Raw genomic sequence first — 21,027 nt, 5'->3', positions numbered from 1 at the left:
AAACCTGAAATGACCACTTTTTGGGAAAATATTTCAGATTGAACATAGAAAATAAACTTTCATTGAAATGAATGAAATTAGAATGCTCTGGGTCTTGCCACTGCTGCTACTATGACCACTGTTAAAAAATTATTAAGACCTTTCTATTATTTTACTCTTAGCCATTTTACCAATTTACTATTGCTCTTAAAGCAAACATAAAGCCAATTTTTAACCTCATAAAACCACCATTGACAGATCGTTCAAGGAATGCTGCCTCAATCCACAAAATATTTTCTATTGTAGCAGGCTGTTAATATGTGCATTGCACTGGTCAGTAGTTTGCTCTCAGTCTTGTCTTTTTTTTTATATTTGGAAATGTCTTATAAATAATACTGTTTGATGCAAGATGAGTTTTTAGTTCATATTTTCAAAATATAGTGATATAATATTAAAAGCAGAATACTAAGAGAAGAGAAATACAGAGTCCAGCTTTGGAAATGTAAAAGCTTGTATTTCAGAATCTCCAAGTTGAATTTACATTCTTCTCTCTTGAATTCATCTTATGATGAACCTGTTGTAGGTGGGAAAAAAACTACAGAGCCTTTGAAATCACATATTTCAGTTTTAATCATGGCTCTGATGTACTAGTGGTCTGACCATAAATTACTTAAATTACTCTCAGGGCAGTGGTTTTCTCTTCTGTAAAATGGGGATAATAAAACCAGCTTCATAGTATTGTTTTAAAAACTAAAAGAGATAATGTAGTGAAAGCTCCATCCCAGCACAGTAGGTGTTAAATGTTTCTTCCCTCCTCCTTTCCCTTCACCCCTAACCAAACTCAGTTGATATCTTTGAAATGAAGTAGATTACAGTTTTATTAGTCATTTCTAAGCTCTCAGATAAGCTGCTACTCTAAACTATTGCATAGGATATTTCTTTTGACTCTAAAGATACAAATGAACAGTGGAAAATCTTATTATAATACAATATAAAAAAGGATTATGTATTTCCACATGATACCCCATAGTAACAGTGTTTTGTAGATCAGGTTACAACAGATGAATATCGTTATACAATGAATGTTCTCTTTGTTCCCTGTTCTTGTCACAATTGCTCAATTTAATGAGAGGTAATTGATTAAACTCTGTTTGCATTGTAGTCTGGAAACTGGAGAGGGCAGCTAAACCGTAGGAGATTCCACACATACACATTATCAACCTTTTACCTTCTCTAACCCGTCTCAATTATTTCTGACAGAAGAACTCATGTAAATTACCAAATCGCTCCCAAATAAAACCACATCTAGGGCCGGCCCCGTGGCTTAGCGGTTAAGTGCGCACGCTCCGCTGCTGGCGGCCCGGGTTCGGATCCCGGGCACGCACCGACGCACCGCTTCTCGGGCCATGCTGAGGCCGTGTCCCACATACAGCAACTAGAAGGATGTGCAACTATGACATACAACTATCTAGTGGGGCTTTGGGGGAAAAATTTAAAAAAAAAATTAAAAAAAAACAAAAGCACATCTAGAAAGATTTCATTGCTTATGGAAAACTGGTAGAGGATTGGAGTTGTGCAACACTTTTTATTTCTTCTTCCTGGATTTTTATTAATTGGACAAGAAAATAGAAAATGGAGGCATTGACTGTTTTCTTGTATACTGAGAACACCCCCACCTCATTTTTAGAGGTTATAATTCCCTCTTCTCTTCAGTTTTTGGCAGATAATTTTTCCCACCCAGACATAATTTTTATTAATATTGATAACAACAGCAACTAACATTAATCAAATGCTTTCTAGAGCCAGGCAGCTTACCAAGGGCTTGTACATGCATTATCTTATTATGCTGCATAATATCAGCGCTGTTATTTTTTCTCATTTTATGGATGAGAAAACCAAGGATGAGACAGCCTATGTAATTTGCTCATGGTCACACAGCTCGCATGTGGCAGAGTCAAGTATCAAACCAGGTTATTCTGAGCTCTGGAACCCATGTGTTAACCATTATACGCCACATACTTCATCTAATGACAATAATGGCGGCTAGAAAGGCAGAAACCATATAGTCTTCAATGACTGCCCTTGGCCTACACACAGTATATTCCAAGTTTGTTGACCAGATATTTGAAACCTACCACAGGCCGATTCAAATCTGCCTTTGAAACCTTATCTCCTACTGTACCCAATATCTGTTCACCACGCTGGCCAGGCTAATTTTATTTTCCCTGTAAAAAAATTATTTCACTTTGCCCATCAAATCCAACCCATGTTTTCCATAAAGACTTTCCTGTCTGCAGAGAGACTTCGTTCTATTACAATCCTAATACCACTTATTGTTGCACTACTTGACAGACATAGTGTATTGTAACCTAACTGTGTGTGTGTGAAGGATATGTCAGTGTTTGAGAAGCAGTAGTAGTGTCTGGCACATGGCTGATTCTCGGTATATGTTTGCTTCCCTTATCGTCTTTTAGTGATGAAGGGCATGCACTTTGGAGCCAGCACACTTGTTTTTGAATCCTGTCAGCTCCATTTCTAGCTGTAAGAATTGAGTCAAATTACTAAACTTCTCCACAGTTTAGTTACCTCATCTATAAAACAGGGATAATTATAGTACCTAGCTCATTGACTTATTGTGAAGATTAAATGAGCTTCTATGCCTAGGACATAGTGAGTACTTACTAAATATTAGTTGCTGTTATTATTATAAAAGAATTTTTAGCATATAGTAGTCACTATTATAACTAGATTGTATTTTACTATATTACAAATTTTGTAAGTTTTCCTCCTGTGCATTTGGTTTTCTTTAAACTGAGATATAATTCACATACCATCAAATTCATCAAGTTTTAACTGTAGGATGTTAGTTAGCCAAATCCACCCCTGCAAGCTGTCTGTATATGACCTACTGCAGGGACCTGTGGGTCCATTGGAAAGGGAGTTGTCCAGGCTGGGGTCACCAGCCCTGCAGAAAGAACTTAGACAAATGAACACTTGAATGAGAAGTAGTTCACACTTTATTGCTCATCGCTAACCTACGTTCTGATCTTGTGAAAAAATGAATCTAAAACATCATGCATGTGGAATGGTTTGATTTGGTTGTTAGTAAAACTTTTTGAGAAATTGTTTGAATGTTTTAGAAACTAAAGTTATTTGTAATTACAATTCAATTGTGTATTCTGCTCAAAATGAGACAAGATGCAGCCTTACATATATTTTTAAATTTTATTTATTTATTCTTTTCCCTCCAATGCCCCAGCGGATAGTTGAATGTCATAGCTGCACATCCTTCTAGTCGCTGCATGTGGGACGCGGCCTCAGCATGGCCGGAGAAGCGGTGCATCGGTGCGCGCCTGGGATCTGAACGCGGGTCGCCAGCAGCGGAGCGCGCGCACTTAACCGCTAAGCCACGGGGCCGGACCTACACATATGTTTAGACGTGTCGCGAACCATCCTCATTTTGGATGATAGAAAATATCAGTGAATGCTTAGGAGCACTTGAAACACTTATTTTTGCTTAGGTAAATTTTAAGTGAACATGTTGTGTTAAAAAACAAAATTGAGCTGAGTAAATTCTAAGGATCTTATTGGCTTTATTCAACAATTCGTGAATCAGGCAGCATCCAATCTAGCAGATAGAAAGGAGCTCCAAGGAGCTGTACAAAATGAAAGACTTATAGGCAGAAAGGAACAGGAACAAGGAAGTTACACTGGGCAAAAAAGGGAGTTGGTTATTGCAAGGTTACTTTCCTTTAGGGGATGGCAGTGGTCTGTCAGACAGATTACCTAACTAGTGCTGATCAGGGTATTACATTTCTGGGAGAGCCGAAACTGTAATGAAGTTTCTGGTGACATGGGTCTTAGCCGAAGTGACTCCATTTTGGACCTGTTGTCTTGTTTTTAACAGTTGGCTGTGGATTTTAGAATTAGAAATGTGGTAAAAAACTGAATTGTTAAAGAGTTGCAGCTACTCTTTCATAGTCTAGGATCTACCTCACCCTCATTCTTTGTAGTGAGATGCAAATAAGGAAGTAGGATACGCAGTATAACTGTTAAGTGAGTATTTATGTCTCTCTGGTTTTTCTTTTCTTAGTTTAACTCTGGGGAATTTTTTTTTAAGAATCTGTGTTTTCTGAGGTTTTGAATTTGCCTAGAATTGTTGGGAAAGATGGGAAAGATAATGAGCTGAATGGCTTAGAATTTGACACAAGAATAATGCTTTTCTTTATTTACCTTTATGTGATTTTAAAAAGAACTAAGATTTCGCTTATTTATCTTTTGCTTTTTGTTCTTTTACCTTTGTAAAAACTCAGTATGTGTTACTGAACTATTCTGAAGTCCAAAATATTCCGAAAAGCTGTCTTCTATTTGATACTTCTGTGGTTTCTCATTCTCATCTTCTCTTTTGTTCCCCCACTTGGGTTTTATAATGTACACTCCTGAGTGTAAATACAAACCTACTGGGAATATTGGTTTTCTGAGATTAAGAAAGTACTTGTAGAATTTTGTCTTTCTTATAGTTCTTTATCTCTATGTCAATACCATAAACATTTTGTGAAGATCCCTTAAAATTGAATCATGTATACTTCATGGATGTTTATACTGAATTATTTAGGAACATCTGTGAAGATGTTCATGAATGATTAGACAAGGGCCACTGGAGAAGGAAGAACAGAGTCTCTCCAGGGCTCCGCCTGTACATGTGGGGGATGCAGAAGACCTTTCTGCCCTCTGGACCATGTTTCTGTCGTGGTGGTTTTGACCTCCTTTCCTTCTTATCCTGATTTTATGGCTGTTGTGATGAAAATGTTTAACAAGTAGAACCTGAAGCGTGGGGAAAGGGTCTTGACAGCTACTCTTGTGAGGTGGGATAATTTTTTAATGATGTGCCATCGTTTTTTCATGTATTTGCTGCTTTGACTGGTGGATAACAAAATACTGCTCCCATAATGAAACTACTTCGCTTTGCTGCACTTGGGGAGAACACAGAAATAGAAAAATGTTCACATCTTATTCAGGCTTTTCTTCATTTTTGTTGTGGCTGTTTCTAAATTTGACACTGGGGAATAGATGTTCTCTGAAGGCCAGGAATGGCTTATTAGACACATACTCATTCAGTATGACCCAGGTATGTTTTTGTAAAAAGTAATAATCCTAGAAGAATGACTGTTGGAACAAAATCAGCTACCAGAGTAAAATCTTTGTATGTAAAATCTTAAAACAGCATTTAAAAATCATTGAAGATATTTTATTCCTTAAAATTTTCTTATCTCAATGAGATCCAGAGAGGCTTTTGAAAATTATTTTGTAGCCAGTTTGGCCTCTGAGTAGAAAGACTGTAAAGAGTAACTAATAAAGTGTAACAACTGTCATTGAATCCTCTTTTACAGGCAAAAGAATTGATATTAGAAAATCCGAACTAGGGTAGAAAGTAGAGAGCATTTGTCGGGACACGTTATAGCAACCCTGGAGGGACTTTCTTAACATCTGGGATTAATGTTACCCTTGTTTTTTATTCTGATAGAGATTAAAAAGGTATTTCCACCTTCAAATCCCCCAATAAGCCTATTTAGTGGAGCGAAATAGGACACATTGCTTTTGACTGTTTCTGAGCACACTTTCACAGAAGTGAACATTTCTAATCTATTCCATCCCTCTTAATTTACATGACCATGAGGAAATTTAAACGTAGGGAGGTTAAAAGACTTGCTCTGGGACAGACAGCTAGCTAATTCCTGCTTGAACCAGGGACCATCTATTGGTTACCACTAATGCCTTGTTTTCTGCTGCCTGTTTGATACACAATCTTCTCCTGGTAAATTTTAGCAGCAGATGGTGTTGTCGGGACTACACCCCTTGATCTCAGGTAATTCCCCACCCCCGACGCCTTTTTTCAGTGGAGTTGTGAAGTAGATGACTGCAGAAACTCAGGTGGAAACAAGCCTGGGCAATCAGTGGGGTCTCAGTTCACTGGGGAAAAGGCAAAAGCGTAAGATGTCTTTCAAGGGGGTAAAGGACTGTATGTAAACGTGACTGTGTACAAGGGCTCCTGAAGTTTGGGAGGGTGTTGTTGTAGCTGTTATTTCTGAAACTGGAGAAAATGTTTTTGGGAAAAGAGAAAAAGCCAGTAAGCAGTTTTTAAAATAGATGATCAGTTTTCAAAAAGTATGCTTTTTGTTGGGACAAGTATACATTTAACTGTATGTGAAAAGAAATATTTGAATTTCTCCTTCTCAGATTCCGAAAGTGACATATGGAGTAACATTTTAAGAGTGACAAAAAATGAAGGGTATAAATGAAACGTAAGGGGTCTTTGCGCTGGAAAATTATGCACTGTGGCTATGGCAGAGGACCTCTTGCATTTGAAATGAAGTGTTGTTAATAATTCTAGTCACTGTGGCTAATTAGAACGATCTTTTGAAGGTAATAAATCATAAGCTTTTAAAAATACCTAATTGTTTACCTAACAACCTGTGTGGAATTCTAAAAGGACTGAATTATTTGAAGTTATTAGCTTCTGTTTGTTTATGTAATTTTAAACGATTTCTACAGTGTTTGATTATGTTTCTAAAAATGTTTTGGGCTCTTCTAGCCCCGATGCCTTAAATGTTTAATGAGTTTGGTGCATGGCACCTAAACTGTTTGGTGTTGTTTTCCCAGTCCTTTTTCTCCTTGGGTTATGAGTGTTCTTCTTAACCAAGAAGATTACCTATTGTTACACTGAATGTGCTCTCCCAGGGTGCATAGGCAACTGCTCAAATGCGGTTATAATTCTTGTTTGCCCCTGGGCGGTTGCCAGCAGGGAGTAAGGCATTATGGGAAGTCGTTTCTTTACCTTCCACAACAGGTGTCTTTGTCAGTGCACCTTATTCAGATATCAGTGTGGACGCAGAGTCACTGGAGCAAAGAAAAATATGAAAGCAAGAGGAATTGCTTTCACATCTTGAAAATGGTGCTGCAAGATAAATCTGAAATCTTCTGGTGCTAGTGAATGCCTGAAGAGGTTCACAGTGTCTTTTAAAGTACTTCTGAAAAGATAAAAAGGAATTTAAAAGGTATGAACTGCCTGGATGCCTTATAATACCTTGTCTTCTGATTATCGTTTAATTTTTACCTTGTTAGTCAGCGTTAAGATAAATGTGCTGGAAAAATTTTTAACGAAAATAATGCTTAAAAGACAAAGTTTCATTGTAGGAAAATGCTTTACTGGTTCCAGCAAGGGTGAAACACAGTTTGAAGCTGTTTTAATCTTGAGGATTTATTTAAAGTATTGCATTTTCTGTTTAAATAAGCCTCTTAGACTTGCTTCTGTTTCCTAGCAATAAGGTGTTTTTCCTCCCCTTCCATGTGGTGTATGTGTGTGTGTGTGTGTGTGTGTGTGTGTGTGTGTTTAATCTAGAATGCTATAGCAGTTGTTAAACTCTCCTAATTACATTTAAATGAAACAGGATACTATTTAAGTAATCATGTTAATGTAGGTGAAAATACTTTAGGAAAACAAGGGAAAATAGACACTATAAATCTCATTCTAAGTTTTGTTTGTTTTCTGAAAAGCAAACAAACTTAAAATAATACTGCTATTGGTAATTAGGACTAAAAATTCCAAATTGTATCTGTATTTGATTGTAGACAAATATTGCCAAATTGATTTCTAATTCTAACAAATAATATGTCTCATAGTACTGCAGCGTCATAAGCTACAAAAAGCAGAGGATAGCTTAATTAGAAATATTGGAAAAACAACTGTTGGAGGAACTTCATCTGTCCTCCCCTTTTTTATTTGCTTAATACTTTTTCCATGGAATTGGCATACATTCTGTTTCCTGGTAATTATGGGCAGCTTTCAGATTTTTCCTAGGGGCACATTGAGGTTCGTTTACGGTCTCCAGCTATACTTAAAAAAACACTTCTGGTGGCTAACACACTGACAGTTCATGGCTATCTGCTGATTTGGGTAATTAAAATAAACTTCTAAGCTTAAAAATAAAAGATGAGGAAAACTTTTATCTATGGGAGAAAATCAGTTTAGAAATGAGACCCTTGTCTTGCTTTCTGAATAACAACAGAAAACTAATTTCTCAAAATCAAGAATTCTGTTTAAAATATTTGTGTTTTTTTAGTGGGAGAATGGGAAATGATTAATAATTGATACTGCAGTCCCTGTTTCATTTTTATATGTTGGTACTTCTTTTTTTTAACAGAAATACTCAGAGGGGAAAAAGAATCTTTTTTATTCATACTTCAGGAGATAATTTTTAACTGCACCAAGAATTTGATAAATTTTGAAAAACTAAAGGTTGCCATCTATTTTTTGTGATTGTGAAAAAATAAGCAGTAAGAAAATCCACTTCTCCAAGAAGAAGAATCTTGATCTAAATAATACTGAAGTAAGAAGATAAACTTTAAAAATTTCTGATTACCAAGAACATAACATAAATCATTTTTGGTGGTTTTTTTGGTTTTTGTTTTTTTTGTTTCTGCCATAGGATATTTCCAGTTAGGAAACCTTTCTTTATTTCTCTTTTTGAAATTTAAAGAAGATTTCCAAAAACTGAATTTTCCAGCCGCTGTGTTAAGAATGCAGAAGGTGTTTATAGTGTATACTTTCTTCATAGATAAGAGACCTCCTTCAGTTTTCTATTGGGGGTGAATTGCTAGACAAGCCTGTGATAGCAGCTGTTTGGTTTTGTTATTTTTCTTTTTTTCCTTCTGGATTTTTGACACTCCACCCCCTCAAACTCAGGTGGGTGTGTGCATTGGCACTGAGCTGCAGTAGGATTTTTCCTTGGATAGTCTAGCCTGGAGCTGGGGCAGCAGCTGCTGCTGTGGAAAGGCCAGCTGGCAAGATGATGGAAGAAATCTCCATTATGGTAGCCTATGACGCCCATGTTTTCAGTCAGCTGCACGATGAAGACTTCCTCACTAGTCTGGTGGCCATCAGCAAGCCCAGGTCTATGGTAGGTGGTGCCTTGCACACTACTCTGGGGCTGTTTTTTCTTTGCTAATGTGACAGTTATACCCCTGTAGCAGTTGAGGCATAGCTTCCCAGGAGTTAAAGTAGAAGTATTGCTCTTGGCTTTGTGTTACAGGCTACAACAAGGTCTACAGGTTTTCATTGGTTTATTTACATAACTAAACACTATTAGACATTACTAGTACATTTAAAGTGTCTTAGGAGTAACACTTACGAGTACGTTAATGCTTTTATATGTAGTGAGATGGAGAGGAGTTTTATAGTGCCAAACATCACTTTGTCCCACGTGTTTGCCTTGAATGTATGTATATGATTATTAGGTGAGGGCTACCTACATTTACACACATATAATTCAGTCTTTTTGAAGTGGAAGATTTTTACCAGTGGGCCATAACACTGACATTGAGAATTGAACTATCTAAAAGTCAAATAACTTTCAGAGTTTTTACATTATTGCTAAGAACTATTATGAAAATAGCTTCTAGTATAATTTTAGTTTGGATTTAATTAATTAATTTTTTTACCTTTCTCCAAGGGTCTTGGTGTGTATGTCTTGGCATAATAGAAAAATGAAGTTCTTGCAAATGTTTGTTGTTTCTTGTCTGTAGATGTCATCTTTATAATGGCTGCTGAGTTTAAGATATCATACCTTTTAAACACACTTTCCTAACTATTGTTGTAGCAACCTCTTATTCATTACATTTAATAGTACTCGTCACAAGCAACAGAATGAGAGTGTATCATAAATTATGTTACTAGTATGAAACCCTAATTCTCTACATTAAGGCATAGGAACTTTAAAAACATAATATGGCAATTTCTTCAAACAATAAATTACAATGAAAAAAATAAAGGGGAAACTCAAAGATCGATTTAAAAAGACTTAAGAGTTGTGTCAACCAGGTGCAGTGTATTGACCTTGTTTAGATGCTGATTTGAACAAACTGTAAAAAACATCTATACGATAATTGGGCGAAATTTGATGCTAAATAGGTATTTAATGATATTAAGAGAATTATTCAATTTTTATACAATAGTGATATTATGGTTATGTTAAAAATAATGATTTAGAGATATGTATTGAGATAGTTACAGATGAAATGTCAACAAAGATTCAAAATAATCCAATAGAAGAGTTGGTGATGTGGATGAAACTAGACGACTATGTGTTGATAATTGTTGAAGCTGGGAGATGAGTACATAGGGATTCATTATACTTCCTCCACTTTTGTAGATATTTTATAGATGCAGTCTAAAAGAATCAGCTGGGGGCATGCCCCGTGGCCTACTGGTTAAGTTTGGCACACTTGGCTTCAGCAGCCTGGGTTCAGTTCCCTGGCCTGGACCTACACCGCTTGTCAGTGGCCATGCTGTGGCGTTGGCTCACATACAAAAGAAAAATAGAAAGATTGGCAATAGATGTTAGTTCAGGGCAAATCTTCCTCAGCAAGGAGAGGAAGATTGGCAACAGATGTTGGGTCAGGGCGAATCTTCCTGAGCAAAGAAAAAAAAAGAAAAGAATCAGCTGGACCAAAAAAAATAGCAAAACAAAAACAAATACAAAACCATAATATACTTCTATAAGTGTTCATTAATACAGAAACATCTAGCCTACTGCATTCTTTTCCTATTTAATATACATAATTTCTATTTTTATAATTACATACATTATATTGAGATTATTACCAACCCTTAGTTAACCACAATATATATACCAAGTCAGGATAGAATAGTGCATGGTTGTGGATAATCCTTAAACTTCATTTTAGCCATTAATTTCACTGTATTCCACCATGAAAGCTTATCCAGAGAATTCAGAATTCTATTTCATTTCATTCTGACAGTCCTATCAAGATCCTCTTGACGGGTTTGAGCTGAGTCTTCAAAAACTTGTAGGAATTTTCCAGGCCAAAGGGGAGAAGAAACAAAAAAAGAAAGATGTAAAGTGCAGAGGACAGAGGAGGCTGAAGAGGTAGGCAGTGACTGAGTCAGAGGGAGCACCCTGTGCTCAATAAGTATATGACATTGTGTGAAGTGCATGTGTGTGCTACACGTACATGGGGAAGAGGCAAGGAAAGAGAGAAAATGGATGAATGAATGAATTAATATTAATGTGCTTACTAGTAAACAGTCTTCCGTGTGTAGATTATATGAATATTCTATATATTGATATAAATTATACCTGGATGCAGCTTCAGCTCCCCCAAATAACCATGGAGCTTATTTGATAGGAAATTTGGTCACTAAATGGAAAGCCTCAGAGGTATGATAAAGACACAAAATATTGCTCTGTATACCAAACTTTTAAATAATATAGATGTTGAGGTGTTGAATTTAATTACACAACTTATGGGGGGTGTTTTGTTTTCTGTATCAGATTTGAAATTTAAAAGAGTTGACTGGTACAGTATTTTGGAGATGATATTTGGTTTTGGTTCATCTGGAAAAGTTATACTAAACTTGTGCTAAGGTAAAATATTTGTCATTTGCTTTTGATTCCATATTGAATTTTTTGCTTTGTCCGAGATGAAATGAACCCTTTAAAAAATTGTATGAAAAAGATACTCAGTTTTCTGCAGTATAAAATAAATTGCTTCTCAGTCTGATTTATTACTGCACCGTGGAGCAAATTACATTCTTGCTAACATAAAATCCTCTGGGTTTAGGTTGACTGTTACAAAGGATATTTAGGAGCTTTCTTAGTACAGGATTAATTAAGTATCTTTCTGTAATTGGACTTTGTTTCATAATGGGAGATATCTTGATTCCTTAAATGGTAAAAATCCCATTAAGTACAGTGGTTTTGGTGTGGACACTGAATCTTTTCTTGTTCTTAAGTAGCCCTGTGACTTTCTGACACTGTTGATGCGGACTCATAGTAAAAAATAGTAAAATAATAATTGCAAGACTTATACACACAAGCCTGAAAGAAAATTTGACAAAACAATACTTACTGTTGCTACATGTGATATATTCAGTTTTCTTCCTGTTCTATTCTATTTAATTGTTTGAAGGTTTGTTATGAGCCACTAAATTGATTTCAGAAATATCTCGATCCATGCTTTGAAAAATATGGCTATATCCTATTGATCCTTTAAAAGTGAATGGTAATGCAAGAAAATCACAGATCCCTTTATACAGGTCTCTTTAGACAAATCACAGATAAGAAAAGAGGATAAGGAAGCCAAGCATAACTTCTCTTTTCTTCCAGATCATCCACACACACACAAAATAAGAAATTACCCAGACCAATATTGTATTTTCTAAGATAAACTAAACAAAAGTCTAGAATCACCACCAGCAGAACTTAAGAACTTTTTAATTACATCATAAACAAGTTGGTATGCAAGGTGAAAATCCAGTCTAGTCGAAATGACTCCAGAAACATTTATAAAGGTGCCCCATTGGACACAGTATTCCTGCCTCCCCTTAAATTCAACAGATTACTTTTTCTTTGACTCTTCACTGACTGAAAGTAACTGGCTTGCATCTTGAGACAAAATTGTACCCTCCCCCCAGCACGAGTATCTTTAAATTCAGCCTGAGGTGCTCACACAAGGAGTAATAAGCACTGAGGAAGGAGTCTCTGAGGTTTTCCTCAGTTAGGGCCTTCTGTCTCTGGATGGAATGGCCAGCATTCCTCTCGAACTGCCTCCACCATTTCCAGTTATTTTCATATCTGCCCAGTACAAATAAAGGGAGAAGACCACACCTGTAACATTTATTATGCATTCCAAAGGAAGCTTTGAATACGTATTTAAATTCAAAATGTATGATTTAATTTTAAACAGTGAACAAGCCTAATAACCAATGCATACTCTGTCAAGCTTGAATATTTCAGGTTAAATCTTAACTTATATTCTGCTGAATTATTTCAATTTTAAAGTGGTTATGAAGGAAACACTGCTTTCCAACATATGTTAGTAGAGGCCAGTATGTAATATTAAAAACATTTTTGGGTTACTACAATGTACTGGGTATAAATAGAATATCCCTTCCTCCAAAGACCTCACAGTCAAGTAAAATAGAGAAGCAAAATAAATATTTATGGGAGTGCTATTTGCTCTCATAAAGGAGAACGAAGTGGAGAATAGTTACCACGCATTGAATAGTGTGGAACAAGGCTTCAAAAGGGGGTAGGAGCGCTTAAGTTAGGCTTCAAAGGCTGACCAGGTGCTTGCCAGCCAGTAGAAGCGGGTAGGACCTTTCTGAGCAGGGAGAGCAGTTTGTGCAAAGGCTGAGAGGTTAACTATTGGAGGGACTTTAAAGTGACACAGTCCTCAGTTCAAGTTTTACATCTGCTGCATAGTGGTAAATTGCTTAATTTCTCTAAGCTCCAGGTTCCTCACCTGAAAAATGAGGAACATAGTGGTACTGCCTCATTGGATTACTGTAAGGATTAAATGAGAGCGCTCGTCAAGTATTTAGCACAGTGCGAATGCTTACTAATTGTCTTCCCTTCTAACAAGGAAAGGACTATTCAGACTGTTTGAGAAGGCCTAAAGGAAGGAGTGGGATGAGTAGATAAGGCACTGTAGGGATGTGGAAGAAGGACGGGGGTGGACAAAAGGAGAAAATAGACTAGTTGGGTTCCCTGGTGAATTGCTTTGTTTGGTTGGGGAATCACTATCAGGATATCAGTCCTACAGGAAACTTGAAGCTTTCTGCCCTGAAGATCGTGCAGAGGATCTTAGGTTTGAGCCTCAGGATTGTGGGAAGGCAGTGTAGAACCAATAGGAGGGATTTATATGGGCCACACCATCTGCTGAGTAGATGTATTGATTACTGCAGCAATAATCTGGCAGTAATGGACTGACAGGGGCCACATTGCCCATGGAAAAAGTTTTAAAGGGCATTACAACAATGCAGGTGAAAAAAGTTGACAGGTGTCTGGATTTAGACACTTGACAATGGCAGTGTGATAAAGAAATTAGTCCGCACGGGTTGGTTAGTTCTTGCAGTGGATAGATAAAGTAGTTTTACTTAGGAAGAAGCAGCAGCCAATCGATACGAGAAGAGTACATGGTTAAGTTGAAAATTACTGTAAGTTTCCCACCTTATAAAATTGGAAAGATTATTGTTGTGTCAACTTGAATGGGAAAGTTGGATATCAGAAATGTAATGAAGAAAAGATGGCCCATTCTGGCTTTACCATGTTCCACATCTAGAAATTCTAGGTCACAGTGTCACTGTAAGAGACTTAGTGTTCAGTGTTTGGAACACTGTTTATTAACAAAAGCTGTTTACCCAGACTAACACGTGTCTAGACTGTATTGGCACTAGATATATGTTCTTAACTGACAGATACCAAGGTAGCAGCACTGTGCCAGCAAAGGAAGGGAGCTCTTTCAGGGAGCTACTGTTTCTCTGTTCTATAAATGGGAGATGAGGGTAAGCATTCTGAAATTACTTCCTCATCAGGTTGGCATATAGATTTCATTTAGCATGCCAAATTAAAAACAAAAAAATTCAGAGCAATTCCATGTGCCAGATGGGGAAAAAAATGAAATCAATAAAGTTATTTCTAAATCTTCAGTGGATATACATTTCAAATATTGATTAGAATAAAACATTATAAAACCAATTAAGATTCATTCATATTTTTTAAAAATGTTATTATTTAAACATTTTTTATTCTCATTGTTATTTAGCATGTGTATATTTTGGCAGTATTTCATCAATTTCAGTTTAGTACAAGGAGCCAAATATTCCCTCATTTGGTTTATCAGTTCTGATATGACTTAAGGTTCTTATGGTTGCAAGTAGTAAAATGTTGAGCTATCTTAAACGAGAGAGGGAATTTATATGGACACCAGCGTGTGTTTCTTTAAACGCAAAGGCAGGGGTTCAGCTAGGCAGCAGAGCTGGTACCAGACTGATGCTGGCAAGCGTTCTCCCTGTCTCTTACCATCTAATTAACTTCTCTCTTTGTCTCTACTTTATTTGTCTCTCTTCCCCAAGTTCTTTGTTTCATTATTCCCCTGGCAGAATGTGGCTGCCGTACAGCATCCAGATTTACAGTTCTCTCATATGCAGAGAGTTAAGTTGCTATCCCTGAGTCACAACTCCAGATTCCTTGGACAGAATCTGCCAGAGTAGTGTTAGGTGGGGAGATGTAGTGTAGAGCAGAGCCTATAAGCACAGACTCTGAGCCAAACTGTCTCGGTCAAATCCCACCTCACCTCCAACTAGCTCACTGACTTTGGACAGGTTCTTGACCTCTCTGAGCTTCATTCTTCTCATCTGTAAAATTGGAATCATATTAGAAGCACCTTATAGGATTGTTGTGAGAATTAGATCAGTTAACACATATAAAGCTCTTAAGAATACCTAGCACACAGTAAGAGGCATATGTATAGTAGTTGATATTATTCCAAACTGATTCTTCGTTTACAAAATTTTGAAATAAAAGAAGATGAACTTTTAGCAAGACTTTATAAATAAATTCGCCGTCCAAAAGTTATTTAGGTTGTTTTACTAATAAATATGAAATTATTAAACCAGTTTCTATGACAATAATTAGAACTTTTCTGCATTTAATCCTGTTTTAGATGTTGAGAAATAATCTTTCTACACTTGCTACTTGGCGTGGGGTTGATTTGTAAGTCAATTCAAAATATCTTTTTATGGAAGATGTTATAGGAACAGTTGACATAAAACTTGTACATTTAATCTTTATTTCTCTGTTTTATAAAATCATAGCTTGTCCACATGGTTCAAAAATCTTATCCTAGGTTTTTTGTTTGTTTTAGCACCCATGTTTGTATTCAATCAAAAATATACATTTATCTGCTACTATGTGTTATGCTATATTTTTGGCCCTGGGAATCTAGGTGTGAACAAGAAAGACATGTATCATTTGTGAATCTTACACTATTTTGGGGAGAGGTAAGACACAAATAATAGCTAATGATATCACTTACCAGCTGGTGATATGTATTATGCAGAGACTTAAAATGGAGCGATGTAATCAAAGTGATTAATTGGAGGCTTTATTTTGGGTACAGTAAGGGCCTCACTGGTGTCGTTTGAGATCTGAATGACATCCATGGGAAAAGCAGGAAAAAGAGTAACTCAGGCCGAGGAAAGCTCTGAGAGAAGGGCCCCAAAGTGGTGAAGAGCTTGATGTATTAGCAAAACAAGAGGGTCAGTGTGGTGTGGTGTAGGGCACCACAAGCCGGGGGCAGACAGTGGTAAGAAATGAGGTTGGGGAAAAAGTGAGGGGCCATGTTATGATATAGGTCTTTGTAAGCCAGAAGAAGGAGTTCAGGTTTCATTCCTTATATGATGTCCTTGTACTTAAAAAATCTAATGAATCATATTTTAGGCTTGGTTAACAGAAATTTAAAATGATGATTAAATTATTAGAGAAGCCAATATTACATCAAAAACTCACCACAGTGCTCAAGCTCAGCATGAAATCAAATTGTAGCATTCAAACTCGAGGACTACAAGCTGATTTATAGACAGGATTTGTGACAAAACAGAACAAAAGTGACACTGTAGCCCTGATTATTGTAATGCCCACAATAGAATTTTTAACAGGCTGAAATATTGAAGAAGCCGTCTTATCTGACACAGTCAGGACTGTAACTGGTTGGTTAATAGAAAAAGTCGGCTCAGGAGACGAAGCATAAAAAATAGTATATATTAACTAACTTACGTGTTTGTTTTAACTTAAAACATAAATATATATTCATTATCAGTTTTGTTATAGGGCCCTTAATGCCCTTCCTTTGAATAGGAATTCTGAAATACATAATGCTTTCTAGTTTCAGTTTCCTTACAGGGTGCAATAAATTAATAAACTTATGAAGCAATCTAATGCAGACTTTATAGAGATTTTTTTTTTTTTTTTTCCTGAGGGAGACCAGCCCTGAGCTAATATCCGATGCTGATCCTCCTCTTTTTTGCCAAGGAAGACTGGCCCTTAGCTAACCTCTGTGCCCATCTTCCTCTACTTTATATGGGACGCCGCCACAGCATGGCTTGACAAGTGGTGCGTTGGTGCGCACCCGGGATCTGAACCTGTGAACTCCGGGCCGCTGAAGTGGAGCGCGCGCACTTAACCGCTTGCACCACCGGGCCGGCCCCTATAGAGATTTTTTTATAATTGTTTTTACATCTTTAATGGTAGCATTGCCACCATTTAATGTGACAGTGACTTTTGTATTTAACCACTCATCTTTGTCAAGTCTTTCCAAATCACTCAACTTAGTTTTTTACAGAAATAGCAATTCAGTTTCTTTTCACATTCATTTTATTATGAACATAAACATGTTTGAGAACCAATGCAATTAACTCTCTTTTAAACATAAACTCAGTTGTAGGAATAGCCTAGTAGCCACAAGAGTTCAGCATGCCCAGAATATCAGATTTCTTTACAGAGGGAATGGAGAGCATTAGTTAATGAGGCAAGGTTTTTAAAGAGTATTTTTATCATATTTTCTTAGTCAAATATTGCTGCACAGCAAACAACCATAAATCTCAGTGGCATGTAACAATAAGCATTTATCTTTTGCCTTATGAGTCTTTGGGTGGTTAGAGTCTGATCTTGGCCCAGCGTAGCTGGGCATAGCTCAGCTTACTTAGCTCCAGGACCCAGATTTGGTTAGATCTGTTCCACACCCCTCATTCTTCTGCAATCACTGGGCTATGTGGAGTGTGTTCTTCTCATGACAGGGTTGAAAGTTCCCAGAGGGGTCGATGGGAACATTTGATGCCTCTTAAAGGCCTAAGCTTAGAGCTGGCACACTTTGATTTCTGTCTATAGTCCATTGACCAAAGCAAATCAAAAGGCCACTTCCAACATCGTGGGACAGGAAAGTATACTCCACCATAGAGGTTGGAGGAGGGGGAAATGAATATTTGCTGAACAGTCATCTATCACATATATAATAATTGACCCTTTATGTGATCATCATGGTTAGGTTAACTATCTAAAATATATAAACATTGTGTTTCTCAACAGCATACATAGTTTATATTCATAAAAACTGTATATCCACAGATTTGTCATCAGAAAATGACATATACTCTTTGAAAATCAATAAAACCTGACTGGAAATTCAGACTTACCAAACACTCTAATACCATTTTTCATCTTACTTGGAACTTTGAAGAACAGAAATCTCTTTTTTCAAATGAAATTCTATGGTATGCTAACATTGTTATCCCAACTTGATCCATCTTATAGCCCAGAGATTTTTTTTTTTTTTGGAAGATCTTGTTTTCTATCTTCTTATCTCTTAAGAAGGCCTCAGATAACCCCATGAGAAGTGTTAAAACCGTGATGGCCCTTGCAAGTTGTCCCAAGTTAGGGTGGGGGCCTGGGCCTTCATAGCCTTGTGTTGACCAGTCATTGAATTAGGGCTGCCTTGGAAGAGGCCATGACCTTGCTTCAGGAGCTCTGGTCAGCCCAGGCACATCTTGAAGAGAATTGACAGCTGAGGGCTGTCTGCCAGCAGCACTTTTAGCAGCTGGAGGAATTAGTCCTTTAATTCTTTTTTTCTTTTTTTTTTATGAGGAGATCAGCCCTGTGCTAACATCTGCCAGTCCTCCTCTTTTTTTGCCGAGAAAGACTGGCCCTGGGCTAACATCCGTGCCCACCTTCCTCCACTTTATATGGGACGCCGCCACAGCATGGCTTGCCAAGCAGCGCGTCGGTGTGCCCCGGGGATCCGAACCGGCGAACCCCGGGCCGTCACAGCGGAGCACGCACACTTAACCGCTTGTGCCACCAGGCCGGCCCCAAGTCCTTTAATTCTACAGGGGGATCTGGGCAGTGCACCACAGGGTCCATTGCAATAACATTAACATGTAGATTAATTTCTTTGTTTTTTATTAAAAACTTTTCTGAGATAATATATTGATTCATATTTATTTTTATTACTGATAAATTTGAACTTATTTCTACCATCTTTTTAATGCAGATGGAGTGACTGCTTTATCCTCAGGGCATACACTTCTGTCAGATCTTCTGTTGGTGTAGCCCAGAGATTTTTAACTAAATTTGGGGGCCATAGACTCCTTTGGCTGTTTGGTTAAGCTCATGGACCTCTTATCAGAAAACTGATTTTAAATGCATAAAATAAAATACATAAGATTACAAGGGAAACCAATTATATTGAAATATAGTTATCAAAATAGAGAAAAGATTTTTAAAATTACAATATAATTGACATATAACATTATATTGGTTTCAGGTGTACAACAAAAATTCGATATATGTATATATTGCAAAATGATCACAGTAAGTCTAGTGAACATCCATCACCACACATGGTTACAAACTGTTTTCCTTGTGATGAGAATTTTTAAGATCTACTTTTTTGTGTGTGTGTGAGGAAGACTAGCCCTGAGCTAATATCCAAGGCCAATCCTCCTCTTTTTTGCTGAGAAAGATTGGCCCTGGGCTAACACCTGTGCCCATCTTCCTCTACTTTATATGGGACACCGCCACAGCATGTCTTGACAAGCGGTGTGTTGGTGTGCGCCCGGGATCCAAACCTGCAAACCCTGGGCCGCCAAAGCGGAGCGCGCACACTTAACCGCTGCACCACCGGGCTGGCCCCTAAGATCTACTTTTTTTTAGCAACTTTCAAATATGCAGTAGAGTATTAACTGTAATCACCATGCTGTACATTACATCCCCAGGGCTTATTTATTTTATAACTGGAAGTTTGTACCTTTTGACCCCCTTCACCCACTTTGCCCACCCCACACCCCCAAAAATCAGATTTGTGTTAGAGTAGTATGTGCTTTTTATTAACATATTAAGTAACAAGATATGGTAGTGAGTAGAATAACTACTGTAATTCCAAAATAGTGATAAATATAAACAATATTTTGAGATATATGCAGTAACTCGAATGTGAATGAAAATATCGATAATATGTATTGGTGACAAAATCACAAATACTGCAGTGGATTATTGCCTACATTCATAATTAAAGGAGCTGATAAATTTCAGAGATTCAGGAAAATAAAGATGCTTTTTCCATTTAAGCTCAAGGACACTGAATTCTCTTCACAATCCCCTAACATAATGTTTAACTTATATTATCTGACAGACGAAGGTTTTAGGTAACTTTTCTTTCCTTTCTCCTGGCTGGCTAGGGGAAATCTTGACCATGCCTTCCAGTTTCTCTCTTCTCCTTCGTTAACATATAGAAAAATACTTGTGAAACTTTTGTGATTATTTGATTACTCTCTCACTAACCATAACCTCCACGAGGGCAGGGCTATGTCTGTTTTGTTAGCCATTGTATCTCCAGCTCAGCGTTGTGCCTGGTGCATTGTCCACTGTCTGTACATATTTAATTGATAGTATTGGGAGAAAATGAAGCACCGCATAGGTATAATCATCGGTCTACAGTGAATGATATGTCTGTGACAATTGAATACATTCATAAATATCTGTACACATAAGATAGGGAAAGTTAACTTCAAATCTTATTATCCTTAGACTTTTATACTCAATTCTCATAAAATTGATTGTGGAATCAGGTTAGAATCTAGCTGAGTACTTAAATATTAGTTCTAAACTGTTAAAAAATAATGCAGTGCTTATTTCTGTTATATCTTATTCAATGGTTCATTTAACCTGCATACCTCCTATGTGCATAGCACTGTGTTAACCTTTGAGATATTTTCAAGGAGATGACAATCTAGTTTGGGAGACAGCCATGTAAACAGCTATTATGAACCACTGATATGAGCGCTAGTAGAGATGTGTGAGATGCCTGCCTCTCCTTTGTGCGCCTGTCACACCCTGCACCCGGCTGCTCGCTGAAATGCGATATTCGATCTGCTATTCTGAGTTGTACACTGAGGTTCATTTTTCCTGCAGGTTGTTTTATTTCCCCTCTCTACTACCACAGCACCTGGCACATAGTGTCTGTCGTCAATAAAGGTTCTAATGAATGAATAAAGGAATGATGGAGGAGAGTGTGGGAAATAGAGATATTTCCATAAAGATGTGAACACTTTTTTTTTAGCATTTTGATTTTTAGACTTTACAGTTTTATCTTTTGAATAAGTAGTACATTCACATGGTTTCAAAATTTCAACAA

General features: G+C 37.1%; 1 protein-coding gene across 6 annotated transcripts in view; it reads left to right on the top strand.

Moving 5' to 3' along the window:
* The window catches only part of RABGAP1L (RAB GTPase activating protein 1 like), a 689,292-nt gene that overhangs the window by 588,467 nt on the left and 79,798 nt on the right, over positions 1–21,027 (top strand). Inside the window, exons 1-3 of one of the 6 annotated variants that reach the window (XM_058540021.1) lie at positions 5,507–5,845; positions 6,827–7,034; positions 8,181–8,936. The exons of the other annotated variants lie outside the window; for them this stretch is intronic. Of the exons in view, the coding sequence (XP_058396004.1) occupies positions 8,826–8,936 (111 nt within the window). The 5' untranslated portion in view covers positions 5,507–5,845; positions 6,827–7,034; positions 8,181–8,825. Of the gene's footprint in view, positions 1–5,506; positions 5,846–6,826; positions 7,035–8,180; positions 8,937–21,027 lie in introns of those variants that run through there. 6 annotated transcript variants of the gene reach the window in all.

Source organism: Diceros bicornis, chromosome 4, assembly GCF_020826845.1.
Source record: "Diceros bicornis minor isolate mBicDic1 chromosome 4, mDicBic1.mat.cur, whole genome shotgun sequence".
In the NCBI taxonomy this organism is placed as follows: Eukaryota; Metazoa; Chordata; class Mammalia; order Perissodactyla; family Rhinocerotidae; genus Diceros; species Diceros bicornis.
Note: the sequence above shows the minus strand (reverse complement) of the source record. Positions and strands in the feature narration are given on the sequence as shown.